General features: G+C 36.1%; 2 protein-coding genes across 4 annotated transcripts in view; one reads left to right on the top strand and one right to left on the bottom strand.

Moving 5' to 3' along the window:
* LOC132556589 (breast cancer anti-estrogen resistance protein 1-like) overlaps window positions 1-10922 on the top strand; it is a 65141-nt gene extending 54219 nt beyond the window's left edge. For all 3 annotated transcript variants that reach the window (XM_060221008.1, XM_060221007.1, XM_060221009.1), the window contains exon 3: window positions 6409-10922. In XM_060221008.1, the coding sequence (XP_060076991.1) occupies window positions 6409-8964 (2556 nt within the window). In that variant the 3' untranslated portion in view covers window positions 8965-10922. The remainder of the gene's footprint in view (window positions 1-6408) is intronic.
* Window positions 10923-12100: 1178 nt separating this feature from the next.
* LOC132556657 (uncharacterized) lies at window positions 12101-13762 on the bottom strand. Its single transcript, XM_060221093.1, has one exon. The coding sequence runs from the start codon at window positions 13760-13762 to the stop codon at window positions 12101-12103; it is 1662 nt and encodes a 553-aa protein (XP_060077076.1).
* Between the last annotated feature and the right edge of the window lie 4171 nt (window positions 13763-17933).

Genomic DNA, 17933 nt, shown 5'->3' on the forward strand with positions numbered 1-17933 from the left:
TTCATGAGGTGATGAATTGAGTTGCTCTTGAGACAAAATTTAATGAACTGCAAAGTAGTTGAATTTGTAAAGGATGTACATTTGGATCAAATTCATGGACAAATTAAACTTCCTAAATTTGGTAGTTTCAGTAAGTCTAACTTCAGCAGAATTTGAAATATTCTATGTTTTTATTCTAATGAGGATATTTTTGTGAATGTTATTGTGATGAGGAGGTTAATGAGTTAATTAATTCCAGTGGTTAATTAGTTTGTTAATTACTTGTCAGAGAAACTAATGATATCATAATAAAACATTGTTTTAATAGAATTCTTGCTGTCATACACGCTACAGGAAACATTTATCATTATCATGTTTCCACTAATTTCATTGGTCTACATCTATGACAAATGAAAATATGACGTCATAGAGTAGTGGGACTGATGTGACATTACATGGCCTATTGTAATGTGTTTGGGACAAAAACTTGTGATATAGTTGCGTCATTGTTAAAGGTAAAGTTCAGAGTCATCATAAAACCATGTTATTGAGATGAACTTTAAATATCACACAGGGAAGGCCAGATTTGGTTGTATATGTACGATTAATAAAAATATTATCACATTTTTCATTTACATTATTTTGAAATTTTTTGAATTTTGAATTTGAAACATTTATTTCACTTGTTACAACAAGGACAAGTGAAATTAAATGTTATTTTATGGATGAAATTGTTTGTAAGTAATACGTTGGTAGATTCTTATAGTTATGAGTAGACAACATTCAGCTTCTATGGTCATTGCTATGATGGTTGTCACGACCTTCAGTATGTGGTTTAGTATGTAATAGAGTAGAGCATGATTTGGAGTACTCAGTCTTGTACAGACAACGATGCTGACGGTCGAACGTTTGTGTTATTTTATAAGTCTGATCAGGATATCAGTAACGATCATCAAGATAACTTTTAATACCTGTTAATGTGTGTAATTATCACCTGTATTTGGGAGATTTCTGATAGTCATCGCCCCATTAAACTCTACAATACAGACTGTCCTGGACTGTTTTGTCTCGGTAACCCCCCGCTGACTTTAACCCCATACAAGGTTTTCTGGTTCTGACTGTCACATTCAGACACACACATGACACATATCTAATTCTAATGAACAAGAAATTGATTGGAATTGACAAATCTCTTATATATCGTTTTTGACTTATCTAGATTATTGTATGCATAAACTGTGGAACATGGTTGATTGCTTTAGTACATTGGTACTTGAAGACAAGCTTTTAAAGCCTTCTTGATAAAAACCTCTTTGACAGGTTGACTGTCATGACATTTAATTAAATATGACCTCTTTAGACAGGTACCTATAGGCCATATGGACATGCTCTTTAGTGACAGATTATCCCCCTTTCACAGTGCTACTGTCTCTCATCACTGCTGAAATTTCATGTTTTTCTTGTTCAGTGGTCAATCACATCAGGTGGTCCATCTTTACTCACAGGTATACATAGTCCTTACCATTGTGACCTTTGACATTCACCTGCTCGCACTAAAATGGAGAATTGACACAACTTGTCTATTGTGATCAACAGTAATTATCATTATTTTGTTTAAATAACATCAGTCTAATCTTAAATTTCTACCACAGTTGTAGGTGATTATACTTGAGTGGCCTAATTGTGGTTTTATTACAATGGATTACCTAGACCAAATTATGTAAGATTTTCAACAAATGACTGCCAATAACAATTCTCCTACCATTTCTTATAAATGGAGTTGAAATAAATGTCTTTTAACTGCCAGTGTACAGTTCTCAGATGTGTGTAATACTATGGCCAATATAACAATACACTCCAATTCACACTGAGAAATTGTCACACTAATTTGGTTTGCCTTGTTTACTAGCCTAGGAATCCTTTATTAGTCATACAAAGAGGTCAAAGGTCTGCGCTGTCAGCTGGGTACAGACTGTGATACTAAAAACCTCCTCATGGTCTCTTTGAGCAGGACAAATCTAGGACTCAATAGGATAATGAATCCAGAGCATTTGAAAAGCATAGAGAATTAACTTGGTAACCAGTGAAGCAAAAAATCAATATTGTCTTGGACAAGTTGTGTGTGAATCACAAGATTTGTCATAAAACACTCAAACACTCATTCTTATTGGAATCAGTTGTTTGGCTTATTATTGGTGGGATGCATTTGACCGTCCAGTTCTGTTGATGCTGAGTAAACTATTATTTACTCATAGCTTGGTTGATAGTCATTATCTCAGGGTAGTGGTGGGAGTTGGGGGGGGGGGGGGGGGGGGGGGGCTACTCTTATAATCCCCCACCCCTCTTTTTTTCAGAATCATGTGTATATGGCATTAAACTCTGTGAAATAGCAATACAGTTATTTGGTATTTAATTGCTTATGACTTTCCAAACCTCCTAATTAGACTTTTATTGAAATATCATGAATAACATCTGTTTATCACATTTTCTTAATTCCTTTGTTTGTTGTAACTGTATCTTTATTCTTTTACTTGAAAATAGAAAAAAAAACACTGATAGGAAAAATTTACCGCCCCTTAGTATCCATAAAGCCTTAATCAAAATGTGATTCGGAAAATCGTCTTTGAATATCATTATTTCAATACGTCATTTCAAAAAAAATATTGATACTAAGTTGTAAACATTTAAATCTAATTTTTTTCCTGTGTTAGTCTCCTTGTACCTGTAGGCAATCTAGGAAATATCTGAAGCAGTGCCATTGACTTCATAATGAATAAAAATTTCAAGACTAATCATCTATCATTATTCCCTGATTAAGTTACACTTTATTGACACTTGCCCTTGGGTACACCCAAGTTAGGTTAGGCAGAATTTGAATTAAAGGTTTTCTTTGTCAATATCCATAATGAAAGTAATGGATATTGATGGCATAACGTGATGGAGAAAATCAAGTAGTTCCATTGGATTTGCCAATTAATATTTTGTCATTAAAAGTTGGCTTTCCTTTGGTGGGTAGACAGATGGTTGTGTGTATGGTGGCTGCTTCGGTATGGGATATACATAATGTTTGGCAAAATTTGCTCTACAGCAGTTTCCAAGAAATTTTGTCTCATAAAACTAGTGTTACCAGTATAGAATATATAGAATTAAAGTCTGAGATTTTATATATGAAAGTTGTATGATTTTTAGATTAGTATTTTATGGTAAGGTTGGTATATGTTTTTGAATATTGATTGATGTTGTGTACAACACCATTTAATTATTTTTAAAAGAACAACATTGATTATAAAAGTTTATTTTAATTTGAAATTGAGAATCTTCAAAATTTTGATGAAAACATTTCTGGAAAGTTTGCGGTGTTGGTCTCAAAGGTTGACTCACAATTTTGTCACATTGTCAAGGCTTGGCAAAAAAATGGAAAGAAAGACTTTTAATGGACAATTAGAAATTGTCAGGCGTTAAAAACATCAAAGAGGGGAGATGGTGGAGGCTGTCAATTATGTTTTTGTTTTAGATGACAAAGCATTGCGATTGTCAGCCAAGGCACATGACTGTTCAATGTCTAGACATTACCTTAAACGCTTCAGCACAATTTCCTTTTTTCTTCTACAAAGTGTGTGTGAAGGGAGTCTTGAATTTGACATTTTCTAAATGTAGAAAGGACACTGATGTGCTCAGAGATTTCGATTTTACTGCAAAAGGAAACAGTTGTGAAAAGTTCTGATTGAGACTGCAGGCAGTGCACTTCGTCATCAATCATAGGTACTGATAGTTTATAGATATATAGTCGGCACAATGTGTTTATTATTTGGTTGACAATTTAAAAATCATTCTTGTATTTCATATGTCTGTATAAATGAAATGAGTCATGCATTTACAGACGATCCAATTCATTTTAATATTTCAGAAGATAAGAAATATTGTGTGCATGTTTTAACTTTTGTAGACATGCTTATTCAGTAATCAAATCATGTTCAAAACCACATTATGTATAGTTTGTCACTGAAGTTACTTTGACAGAATGTATTTTTAACATTTGAGTACAGTCTATTTTACAGATTTTGTCTCGGCTTACAGGTGTAAATCAAAATACTTGACATGAATTTTTATATTCATATTTAGTGAGTTAACTCAGCAGTTTTTACAATAATAGCAAATGTATTTTGAAAGCATAAAGATCATACCAGTTGTTCCACTCTTACAAATTGTAAAGGTTAAGACTAGGAAGGGTTTGATTATCCAAATACTCTGTCTTTTGTAAATATCCGCTGTAGTGATGTGCAAATATCTGATGAAATCAAAATGAAAGGTAGAGAAACTTTGTGGTTTGATAAGGTATTTGTCGTAGGAGTGAGTGAATCCTAAGTTTGTCAATTGGGAGGGGGAGTGGTTAGGAGTGCAAGTGATGGGCAATGTGAGTGGGAGTAGATTGGTTCAACACAGGTGTAGATATGATGTTTGTCCTAGAAGCTAGATATGTATGGTTGGGGAGGAGGACTGGGACGGTTCAACACAGGTGTAGATATAATGTTTGTCCCAGGAGCTAGATATGTATGGTTGGGGAGGAGGAGTAGGACGGTTCAACACAGGTGTAGATATAATGTTTGTCCTAGGAGCTAGATATGTATGGTTGGGGAGGAGTAGGATGGTTCCACACAGGTGTAGATATAATGTTTGTCCTAGAAGCTAGATATGTATGGTTGGGGAGGAGGACTGGGATGGTTCCACACAGGTGTAGATATAATGTTTGTCCCAGGAGCTAGATATGTATGGTTGGGGAGGAGTAGGACGGTTCCACACAGGTGTAGATATGATGTTTGTCCTAGAAGCTAGATATGTATGGTTGGTGAGGAGGACTGGGATGGTTCAACACAGGTGTAGATATAATGTTTGTCCTAGAAGCTAGATATGTATGGTTGGGGAGGAGTAGGACGGCTCAACACAGGTGTAGATATAATGTTTGTCCTAGAAGCTAGATATGTATGGTTGGGGAGGACTGGGATGGTTCAACACAGGTGTAGATATAATGTTTGTCCTAGGAGCTAGATATGTATGGTTGGGGAGGAGGACTGGGATGGTTCAACACAGGTGTAGATATGATGTTTGTCCTAGAAGCTAGATATGTATGGTTGGGGAGGAGTAGGACGGCTCAACACAGGTGTAGATATAATGTTTGTGCCAGTAGCTAGATATGTATGGTTGGGGAGGAGTAGGACGGTTCCACACAGGTGTAGATATAATGTTTGTCCCAGTAGCTAGATATGTATGGTTGGGGAGGAGGACTGGGACGGTTCAACACAGGTGTAGATATGATGTTTGTCCTAGGAGCTAGATATGTATGGTTGGGGAGGAGGACTGGGATGGTTCAACACAGGTGTAGATATAATGTTTGTCCTAGGAGCTAGATATGTATGGTTGGGGAGGAGTAGGACGGCTCAACACAGGTGTAGATATAATGTTTGTCCTAGAAGCTAGATATGTATGGTTGGGGAGGAAGACTGGGACGGTTCCACACAGGTGTAGATATAATGTTTGTCCCTGGAGCTAGATATGTATGGTTGGGGAGGAGTAGGACGGTTCAACACAGGTGTAGATATAATGTTTGTCCTAGGAGCTAGATATGTATGGTTGGGGAGGAGGACTGGGACGGTTCAACACAGGTGTGGTGGTAGTTATTGGTTGTCTCAGGATCTAGTGAAGACAGAGGTTGGGAGAGGAAGTGTGGCGGTTCAACTCAAATGTATCAGTAATTAAGGCTCCATGCCACCTGTTATCAGTGTAGTTTAACATGAGATTTTTTACAGTATTGATGAGTCATCGAGGTATAAAACAGATTCCACATGTGAAGAGTTGCTCTGATGATGTAATCCTTTTGTAGAAGTAGACGTACTTCGGTACTCCAGTTTGTTTATTACTGTGTATTTAATCTTGTGTTATTTACGTCTCGCAAACAAATGTTGTAAATTCTATATCAAACTCAGCTGAACCAGACACTTCAGTTTAACATCATTAACTATGACAAGTATAATCCAAAATTCCTTTTGTTTTCTATGTGAAAAATTTGAAATTATGTTGTTCCTAATCCACCAAATATCCTTTCATGAGCTTGGAGCTATGTATAGCATATGGTTGTTGTTCAAATAATTTCTGATAGTGAATGATATACAGGAGATGTGAAATTTTAGTTGAGCTACACCATTCAGAGTTAGAAGAGTGTCTGAATCAATAATTCAATTTGCTGTTTAATTTATTATCACAACTGGCCATTACGTGGCTGTCATTGTATTATGTAACATGAACCAGTCAGCCTTTGTCACTGTGAAGCTTCAGTGAAAAAAGTGCCCGTCTGGCTGCTTTAATTTTCTTGAAGAAATGAAAATAGTGTCCAACTTGATTGATTTTAATATAGCTTTCCTTCTGTCATTTCAGGTCACTTTGCCGCGGAGAATGTCTGATAATGTCCGAACTACTAACACAAATGACTATGATGTGCCGCCAACACGAAACCTTAACGACTCTTCATATAACCATTCTTTACATGAACAAACCAATTACGACACTCCACCAAGTGCTAGGAATGAGTCTGGACTAAATACATCCAGTTTTGACCAATCTCTGTATGATACGCCACCCTCACATAAGTCCTTTAGTTCTCCACAGGGCTCTATGTATGATGTACCACCCAGTGGAGGGGAGATGTATGATGTGCCTGCACCTTCATCTAACCGATCAAGCATCCTATCTAATCTGTCACATCTTTCTAACGAGTCAACGATGACTTACAGTAGTAGCAACTTTTCAAATAAAAGTCATAGTCACAACTCAGATCCTGCAAGCATGTGCGACTCTGCTCGTTCAAGCATGGACATTTCTCCACAGGATTTCTACGATGTGCCACCCTCTCATCAGGAATCGCGTCACATGACACTGAATCATAATAAACAACCTTCTGCTGATTCTGGGCTTGACTTATATGACTCTCCACCCAAAGTACGAATGATGCCTGAACCAGCAGATCAGCAGGACTATGATGTGCCGCGCTCCGATTATGACACTCCAAAGTCCATCAGTGCTACAGATGCAGACAGGACATTAGAACGTCAAAAATCTCGTAATCTGTATGATGCATCTAAAACCATTTCTTGTGATAAACCCGATCCAAAGGAACATGATATTGATGATGTGTATGATGTGCCTCCAAGTAATGCTCCTGTGCGGAGCAGACTTCCTTTCCAAACCAAAGGGGAAACAGGTTCTCTGTTAAAAGGGGACACTAGCACCCTTGATAACAGCTGTTCTCTCCTTAGTGATATGAGTCTAAAGGTTGACCCGACAGGTGTTTATGATATTCCTCCCCAGGTTACACGAGATTCTATGCTGTCATCAAAGTCTGAATCATCTGATGGAATTGATGACAAACGTCTATCGATATGCAGTGTTGATTCTCGGAACTCTGACATACCAATTTATGATGAATTGCCACTAGATTTGGATGCAGCTATGGACCTTATGGTAAAACTGCAACAGGATGTTCAAAGGGCTACTACAAAATTGTCAAGTTTTGTCAGCAGTGTCTGGAGAACCAAAAACAACCTAGAACCAAATATCTATGCCATCAAGTTGGCTTCAAATGGGGTGAAAAACTCCCTTGACGAGTTTCTAGCATTTGCGCAAGGCACTTTGGCCAATTCTGCAAGACTTCCTGAGAGTAAACTCATTAATAAATTACATAGACACCTTCATCCCTTACAACAAACATTGGTTAAAGTGAAGGGATGTCTAAAAAATCTAGAGGAGAGCAACTGGCAGCTTACAACGCTTGTAACCGAGGATGCATCAAAGAACGATGATCTCAACACCATTGCCACAGTGTCGAAAGACCTAACAGCTGATGTTAGAAAACTTGTGTCTTTGATTCACGGTAATTCACCACTACTGTTTAAGCGAGCATCTGACATCCCAGGATATGTGGTGGAACCAAGCTCAACTAGCTCTGTGGAGACCTGTTCTGCTGAATCCAAACCTCCAATACAGCCTAAACCTGTATTGCCACCAAAACCAGGAGCTGTGGGCAAGCCAGGGAGCTTACAACACAGACCACTACCTCCACCTCCTCCTAAGGAACGGCCGCTACCCCCAACTCCATCAGACAAGAAAAGCTTGATGGATGGGGATAAGCGCATGTCAGGTGAATTTCAGCGAAATTCTGATGATTTCCGAAGATATTCTGCTGAGTTCAAACGACTTTCAATGGAGTTGAAAAACAAACAAAATGAAAGCAAAGAAAAGGATCTTGTTGAGGAATATGATTATGTGCACTTAGAAGCAAGAGATGTTGATGAGCAAATGAAACGAAAAACCAGTTCAGAAATAAGAGGAGATGTTCATGAAATGCCAGTGCGAGACACTAGCTTATCAGCTAAAACAAACATGGATGCAAAATCATCCGATAATCATATAATACCAACTAATCCTGATATAGACCAACCAGATTCTGATAAAGAAAGAATGGTAGGACCGGTTAATATACGATATGAAAGTCCAAAAATGACACAGACAGTGACACCAACTATTATATTGGACCCTAATGATAAACAGGTGCTTTTCTTTTATTCTGGACAATTGGAAACACATTCAACGCTTCTCATGAATGCTGTTGATGCTTTCTTTGCATGTATAGAAAAATGCCAAGGTCCAAAAGTGTTCATATCACATAGTAAGTTTGTGGTGGTGTCCGCTCACAAGCTCGTGTACATAGGAGACAGTCTTCACAAAAATCTCATGAATAATGAGATCAAAAACAAGATCATGCATTGTGCAAATCATTTATGTAACTGTCTGAAAGCAGCAGTCACAACGACCAAGACTGCTGCCCTTCAGTACCCATCTGTTCCAGCAGTACAGGACATGGTTGACAGAGTTACAGACGTGTCTCATGCTGTGTATGAATTAAAACATGTGATATCACAGGCAGCGGCTTTATAGCACCCAGTGTGAACATTCATTTGTAGGTTTAAACTTTTTTTTTCATTTTTTTTGTTTTTGTTTTGAATTTTCAGCCTTTCACAAAATAAAAAAAAATCGAACTACATATTATAAGAAGAGGGAACCGTCCAGTACCACGCCATTGTATCAGTGTTTAATGTGATTAAGGGGAGGCAACTTTTATAAAAATATTTCAAAGGAAAAAGTACTTTACGCGGGAGGTAACTCCTTCTTTCTTTAAATGTTACTCTCAGATCTCTTTATAAAAAAGTGCTGGTTCTTTTTAGTTTATTTTTGTTCTACATTTCCTCCATGTTTTTGTTTGAATATGTTACGTTTGAGAAGTCATGGTGATGTGCTTGTATGTTGTGTTAAAATTATTAAGTGATGCGATGGGACTTCAATGTCTAATAAATTGAGACATTTAATACAATTTGTAAAAATTAATGAAAAGTTTGTTGTCAAATGCATTTTCCTTGTATATCTGCATTAACTAAGTTCAAGCAGAAAAGTTTTTTTTGGTTGCTATGCCAATTTATACTTTCTGAAGTAGAATAAGTAATTTTTGTTTATGTATTAAATTTCAGTTAAAGATAATTATGTAATAATATCTGTGGTACAAAATTTGGATTCAATATGAAATAGTCTGAACTTGTCATTATCAGGTAAATGAGAAATGTTTTAGGATTTACATTGATAATTGAAAGCTATTCATTTGTTATAAAAATCATTATATTAATTTTCTGTTTCAAGATGATCTTTCGTCTTATTTATTTTGGTTAGACTCTATAGGTGACCAACAGTAAATTGTACGTTTGTACGAGGTTGGAGGTGTTTCATAGTTTGTCTAGATTCTCTTAAAAACCTCATTGTTCATTGATGTCAACCTAATTAGTTCAAATGTTTATGTGATTTCAAAGATGTATATGACCAAAAAATGTTCATCAAAAAAAGGGATAATTACAGTTTTTGAAACAGGACATAATTTGTATCTTCCTGATAGTAACTCTTCATAATTGGAGGTTAAAAATATATTATTGGAGCTATAATAAGGAAAGTCTGTGATGTCTTGATAAAAAGAAGAGAAAATGATGAAATGAATTGTACATATTGAAATATATTTTAATATAACTTAACGACAAATAAAAAGTGACTCTGCTACATTATGCTGGGTTAATTTATTTGAGAAATAGATCATCACTGTTGCCGTGTATCAGTTTTTGATCTTATATATATATTTGTATATGTAACACTGTCTACATTTGTACTAGAAAGTGCCTTTATTTAATCGTTGCCTTATAAAACATGCATCTTTATTAGGATATTCAGTAAGATCTGCGTGTCCAGAAAAGATCAGGATTCTTTGTAACACCATGTCATCATTTTCATTTCTTATTCTTACTTATAAACAGATTCTTACATACGTCAATTCAAAAATGTAGATATCTGGCTCAAAGGGAGATAACTTTAATTGTATTCAATATCACAACAGATGTAGTTTTCATTTCAAATATGCTTGTATTTGATAAATTGTTGTTATATTCTTAGTGTTGTTAGTAATAGGAAACAGTAAATTTCAAATCAAAACAGGACACATGTTGTTACCCACAATAAATTCAAAGCTCTTATATTACAAGGTTCAGATTTAAATGGTAAATTCTACCAAACAAAATTTGATAATTCTACTGCCATTTGAATGATTTAAAATAAAGGATAGTCATAGGTGAAACAAATTTTATATCTCCCTTTGATATTCTTTAATGCTTAGTTAAAGTAATATATCTATAGAAAGGTTAACTTGAGATTGACCTCAGGGTGACCTTATGTTGACCTTTGTGTAAATGTTACTATTTATAATATAGCTGCCAGAGAAGCAATGTAACCAGCAGATGTTTACATCTCTATAAGGTTTATGTGTCTATATTGCTGAGCAATAAAGTTACGTATGATAATATGAATCAGTTGTCTGTGTTTTACTCTCACTTTTCATAATATTCTTCATATCGATCCGACAACCTGCATCTAGAAGACATGTATTTATCATTGGCCCTATCATCAGGAACACCATTGAGCTATTCCAACATGACCACTTCTTAAACTAAGGGCAAATTTCGTTCACTATAACAATGGTGTGCTATGATAGGTAACGTGACCATTCTTAAGACCAGGGATATTAGCTAATTTAGTTACTGTTACGCACTGCCATTTAAATTGAAATTTTCTTCTAAATTTTGTCAACTTTGAAGAGCCAGCATGAAGAAAAACAAACAAAACCAAAGGACAATTCACACTGGCAACGGTTCTTCTTTGATGTACATACCTGCAGTACTCGTGTTATTGTATCTGTTATGTTACCTGCGGATTTGATGTACCGACCTAGACCAAAACTTTCTGTCTCCAAAATAATAGTTAATGTTAATATTAACATTTATTATGATGTTATTGATATTTACATTTTTCTATATCTAAGATGAGCATAGTCAATGAAAATGTATAAAAATCAGCATGATAAATGTGAATATTGACACTGAATTATCATTTTAGAGACCGAAATTTTCGGTTGAGTGCAGACCGTCCTAGATGTTAAACATCAGGAGAAAATTTCTTCACATTGGAACTTAAGTAAGATAATATATCAGAGTTCTATCATTCTATAATAAGAACATCCTTTTCTGTAAGTTTCCATGCTCATACTTTGTAATTGCCAGATAAGTTTACTTTGCCAAAAGTTTCTGTAAGACAGCTAAATTATAACAAACAAAGGTTACCACACTGACACATGTCTTTAAGCTTCTGATATTTGCGTGTATCAAACAAAGTGTTTCTGAATATATTATTTCGTTAATTAGGGACTCGATTTATCTCGCTTTATATTAGTACAAATTAATTAAGCTGCCGACTCGTCATATCCTTTCACTTTCGTCACAAGCTGACTTTGCGGTCATAAATGATCTTTGGATTTGAGCAAGGCTGAAGTCAACTATATGACTAACTAAACTGTACTAGAATGTACAAATCCATCAAACGATCAGTTATTCACAAACGCCATTCTCACATAAATACATTACGTTGATCTACTGTCTAATTCCATGTCACGCAAACGTTCAGCTTTCACATAGACACTTTAAACACAGGATCATTCTGGTGCGAGAATGGGGAGGGGGTAGAAGTCGTGCACGGTATATCTCGAGCAGGGGACAATTCCACTGTCTGTCCAGCAGTAAAGCCCAGTCTTGTGAGTTCGGAGATAAGCTGCCATCATCCCGAACCCACTGTTTGACAGTAATAGAATATCACATGATGTCAGGAACAAAAAGTCCAACAACTGTTTCCTAAAACCTTCACAAACATCTCCTCGCCGATAGCTCGACTGGTCGATATGCATGATACTTCCTTGGATGTCGATGAAATTATGCTTATATCTCTCCCGTGACATTTTTCTGACCGAATCATCGTCTGTTGCTATGAATATATTGTAAATATTCGTGTCTAATTTGTCAAGAAGAGACCACACTACCTTTAGGCGGTTCTTATCACTTCTTGGACGGTCATTTCTCATACTTGGGTTGCCTCCTATCCTCAAATGGGCACAAGCGGTTTTGCTTCTTGTAGCATTTTTCCGTATATTAGTCAAGTCTTGAACTATTTCTTGTGAAGGTTTGAATAAAGTATTAAAAAGCTTGAAATATATATCCGAAAAGTGTAGTTCTGTTATCCAAGCAGCATATTTCTGTATGTTTGGATATTTCCTAAACTGTCTAGTGAGGTCCCAGTTCATACGAATATAAGCAACGTCACTTTGAAAATATTTGTACAATCCTTTCGGAGTCAGCTCTTTTCCCATCTTATGATAACGACTGTTTGTAAGAACATGATATGATGTAGATTTATTCTCGAAATCCGAATGTCCAATTGTCCAGTCGTACAGGTTTGGTCTGAGGTACTCCGAGAGTACACAGGGACTATCGAAATTGATCTTGAATGTCCTGTTAGTGAGAGTAGAGAGAACAAGCGTTGAGAGGATTCCCGAGAGACGGTCCGACCATCCGCCACAGTTCTCCTTGTGAGATTTGCTGCAGTCGTAAACCAGATATCCATTCGAGCCATCTGATTGTAATCCCATGGTATCATTTCCCCAAATATTTAAGTCGACATTGAACTGATTTTCCGTTTTTAAATCGTTTGAGGTTGTCACATCACTCTCTTTTCCTTGGGATTGGTATGGTTCCGCTGTAAATTTGGAGTCATGGGACATATTCGCTAGGCTGGCCTGTATTTGTTTTGATTTCAAGCCTATAGTAGAAGTAGTTTCGTCACCAAAATGTTTAGTTTGCTCCCAGTCGGTACTATTACTGACAACATCCCCGTCGCTTGTGTTAAGATTCAGACCGTCACTTGTTTTGATAACAGGTTGTTTCCATTCTTGCGAAATTGAAGCAGACACATTCAACTGGACAATATGAGTCAACCTGTCTTTGTCATTTTGTTTTGAAGAACGTTTGGACACATTGATTGAAAGTTGACGGTATTCGAAAGGACCGTCTTTTATCTTACAATCTTCAGGGTTTAAACTTTTGCACTTTATGATTGATGCTTGATAGCTTTTAGAAAGTGAATCTTTCAGAGGAATTGCTTGGGTTTTGCGTAAAACTGACGATGTTCTTCCTAAATTTCCTGGCGGATTTCCTGCTAAGAAGATGTAACGGAGCTCAAACTCCCCCTGCCGGTAAAGGATGATGGCCACAATGATACATACCATCAGTAAGATTGTAAACGTCTGCAGCAACGCTTCCTTCATTAGCGACAATCTAAAGTGGATAGAAAATGGAACTTTGCAATACGGAAGTCAGTAGGACAATTGAGAAGTCAGTAGGACAATTGAGAAGTCAGTAGGACAATTGAGATCAATTTTGTTTAATAAGCAGATTTCGTGAATTTCCTACCTGTGATTTAAACAAACATCAGCCAAGAAGAAAAGACATTTGTTTCAGAAAAAAAAACTATTTCTTACAATGTTAACATGAAGAAAAGGGTTTGGAATTTATACCCGTAGGCATACAGACAAATTGACTATTTACAATTCTTTTCAAAACAGAATATAAATGATAAGTATATACAGTATTCACTGACGTCACACTGGCAGATATTAATTGATCTATATAATGACTTTACTCGTAGAATGACTTTCTACGTTACTAATTATTTTCAATGCATAGTTAGGTAACACGTTGGATTAGATACCATATATGGTATAAATGGTAGTGAGGTTTATTATCCTGAACAGCTGGTTAGAAACACATATTATCAGCCCATACTCATGTCTGTACTTTGGCAAAGGAATTATAGCTCTGATAACAGATTACAAACAAGATGTATTTATAAAACACTATATACCCCCAGTTGCAACAAAAATCTTAAGTGTGACATTAAAACTGTACTGTGTAAGGCATGTGCTAATTGCATGCACACGTTGTGAAACACTGATGTCTTTCAGTGCAATAGTTAAGGCCAATGTTTAAGTTTTCCAAATGTAGGTCAAAGGTCACGGTCAAGATAACATGGTCAAATATTTTGGTACCTCCGGAAAAGTCTTGTCATAAGGAACACATATGATAAATAGAAAACCTTATCTCTTACGGTGCAGTAGTTATTGGCAAGGATACAGTTGACAACAGACAAACAAACAGCACAAAAACAACATATCCCCAATCTTTCTATCCGGGAGCATACCAAACAGTCTATGCCACAGCGCAACACGATTAGTGCACTACAGAAACGAGATAATTACTCACTGACTCAGATTATTCTCGATCGTATTTAAGTGATATAAACTTGTTCATCTAGCTCTTGTAAAATAAACATCCCCTCCGCAATACTCACGTTTAGGTACTGATTCTCTAAAAAGTTTAAGTTGCTGCTAATATTCGGGTCCTATTTGTTCGTTGTGCACGTTTGGTCACCGATCATATTACAATACTGATTACACACTCCTAATACGATATAAGCTGTTATTCCATTGTAAAAACATTAACAACAAAGACGCCTTGAACAAAGACATATAAAGCCTGATCTGCCCTCTGTCTGTGTATCTATACCCGACCATATACAAAAAACTTCCTATCTAAATGGTATTTCAATAGGACGTTAGGGTATAGTAACACATTATTAATTGTCATTGAAGTAAGATATACGTCACGGTATACAGTCCATACATTACAGACCTCTAAATTATATTGTTATCCTAGCTGTAACAATTATAAATTTATATCGGAATCAGTTAGAAAATCGTGTGTAACATTCCGATGACTGCTCCAGTCAAATGGCAGTGTGAAACGAGTTGGCACTGCGGTATACAATGTACGTGAATTAATGCACAAGACTTTTCGACTTTATATTCTTTTATACACTAAGGTAAGTTATGATGGTTACCGAACTAAAGAAAATGATCCGAGATTATTCAGACTGGTGTAGTTAAAAAATTGACAGTTTGCATACCGTGACAATTGAGACCTTCCTAACTAATATTATCTGTAACACCTTAGTGGCGATTTAAAGATGTAAATGTTGCATTTTACTTCCTCTTCGGGAGGAGAGTTCCATATATCCTTGTTACGGAATTGGATCCTGCTGTCCCTGCAGGTCACTCTTATCTGAAATGTTTCACATGGTTTCTTCATGTTCTTGTTTTATTGGTCAAGGCCAAGTCTATATATTTAGAATTGAACCATGTCGTTACGCCCTCTCATGTATTCTGGTGATGGCAGCTCTGTGTGGTCTATTTTTCTTCATAGTTGTGGAACGTACCGTAAGTCTTTGTATTGAAAAAAATCTGTGTTATATCGTTGATGAAGATGAAGAGGCATATTCTAAACTGCTTTATACAGCGTTGAAAATAGTGTTTTGTACAGGTATATGAGAGTTCTCACAATGACTCCTAAAATCCTTGGAAACACATCTTCAGACATAGATGTTGGATTTTATGCCAAGATCTATTGTTCCACCCAGGTAATTATCTTTATTCATCTGTTCGGGATATATTAAATTCTCAATTAGCTTCTTGGTAGGGTTGGTGACTGTAAGATTTTTGGAAATTTTCGGCTGCAGGTCCTATAATGACAGAAATGAGTTGTGAGGCGGCTTCCGTATGATTTCTTTGTTTATAGACAAAACAAAAAACCCCAACAAACAAACAAACAAAAAAACAAAAAATACAAAACAAACAAACAAATAAAAACAAAAACAAAAAATACAAAAGAAAGCAGAACAACCGTAGTTAATTTCTGTATAAACAATACTATTTTGTTGAAGTCAGGTAAGCCAGATCATATATCGAGGGAAAATATTAATTATATTTCAGTGATGGAGCATGTGTTATTGTAGGTATGAATATATATAGATATTGTCACATAGCTACCACACAATGCAGTCTACTATGACGGAAACACGGATCATGCTCTTTGTTTCTGGGCATGCGTGAATACCCTACCAACAACAGTTAAAGCCCAGATATGAAGAAGCTACGCTCTATCACATAAGTTTATGCTGTTAAACATCGCGTTTTAATTTCTTGTGATGTACTATAGATATTTATTTACCACGTATTCACTTGAGGAATATGGCACTCTAAAGGTTTCAGTGGATCAAACTCGCGATAGCCTTATATATTGATATTTTTGTTATAATAATTACTTTATCAGTCATGATGTAACATGTTGTTCCATAAATATTTTAAAATTTTGCAATTAAAGTCGACACAAAGTCCGTCACACACACACGAGGGTACCGCCATGTTAGTTAGGTCGATTGCTGGCCATCCAAAACTTATACATAATGTTCAAGAAATCGAAAGAACTCTGCTAATCTCACTTATATCAGTAACATTCAGAACTCTCAAATGACGTAAATTCACATTTATATCGTATTGTATATCATAAATAACGTAGACATCCGTAAGCATATTACCTGACAGTAAAGGTAAACTGAAGTGTGACCTTGATTTCGGTTTCTGTTTACATATATATCTAATATGTCATCTAGTAGGATAAGTTGGTTTTTGAACAGAGGCAAGTAAAACAAAGCATTGTACTTTTTTGTTAGGTATTTCATAGCAAATTCTATGGAAGCTGACGAGTTACCAGCGAAACAACTTGTCTCGTGACATTTTAACGACGCCATGCTCGTGACATTTTTAACAACGGAAACAAAACCGTTAAGTATTGCATTGATACAGGTATTTTATTTTGCTATAGAAAAAGACAATTTCCTTGAAGGTGTTCTGTCTGCATCAACGTCATGGCGGTTTGAGAAAGAGGACTCACAAGCACACATATAATGTTTTGTATGGAGTAGGGGCAATCATTAAGAAACGACTCCTACACCTCGAAATTCGAATAACTATTGTTATCAATCATCCAAAGCAGAGAGAGAGAAAATGACTTACCGGTGCTTTCCTAATTGGAATGCCAGCTCACAGGTTATGGAACCTTAATATAATTGTGGACGGATTTAGAGGTAGAAAGCATACAAGGGCTGGGATACACCGTGTGCAATAGAGATCAATACGAAGATAAATGAAGTACCAATTAGGGTGAAATAGTTATCTAAAAAGGAGTGGCTGTGTTATATATAAAGGAGATGGATGTATTACTCCTTATGCCAGCAGTGCATCTTTATTCTTAAAATTCTGCGGATTAGTTTTTCAGATTTTCTGATCACAGAGACTAGATTCGTCTGTTAATGCACACAATATAAATATTCAAGGGCGCATACTTGAATATATAATGAGCATGTTGAGAGACAATGATAGTACATGTTCTCTGTTACAAAATCGTATAGGTCTTCTGATAAAAGTCACTTTTATTTAACACTTAGAAGTATCATTTGGCTAGTTTGCTACTACATATATGTCATAAATGGTATGTACAGGACAGTTTATTTTAAAATCCCATGAAGGAGATACTGACGACGAA

This window comes from Ylistrum balloti, unplaced genomic scaffold (assembly GCF_031769215.1).
Source record: "Ylistrum balloti isolate Yb309-2 unplaced genomic scaffold, AGI_CSIRO_Ybal_v1 Utg370580, whole genome shotgun sequence".
NCBI lineage: Eukaryota > Metazoa > Mollusca > Bivalvia > Pectinida > Pectinidae > Ylistrum > Ylistrum balloti.

Coding starts and splice junctions, on each gene's coding strand:
- LOC132556657 (XM_060221093.1), bottom strand. CDS start 13,762: ATGAAGGAAGCGTTGCTGCAGACGTTTACAATCTTACTGATGGTATGT.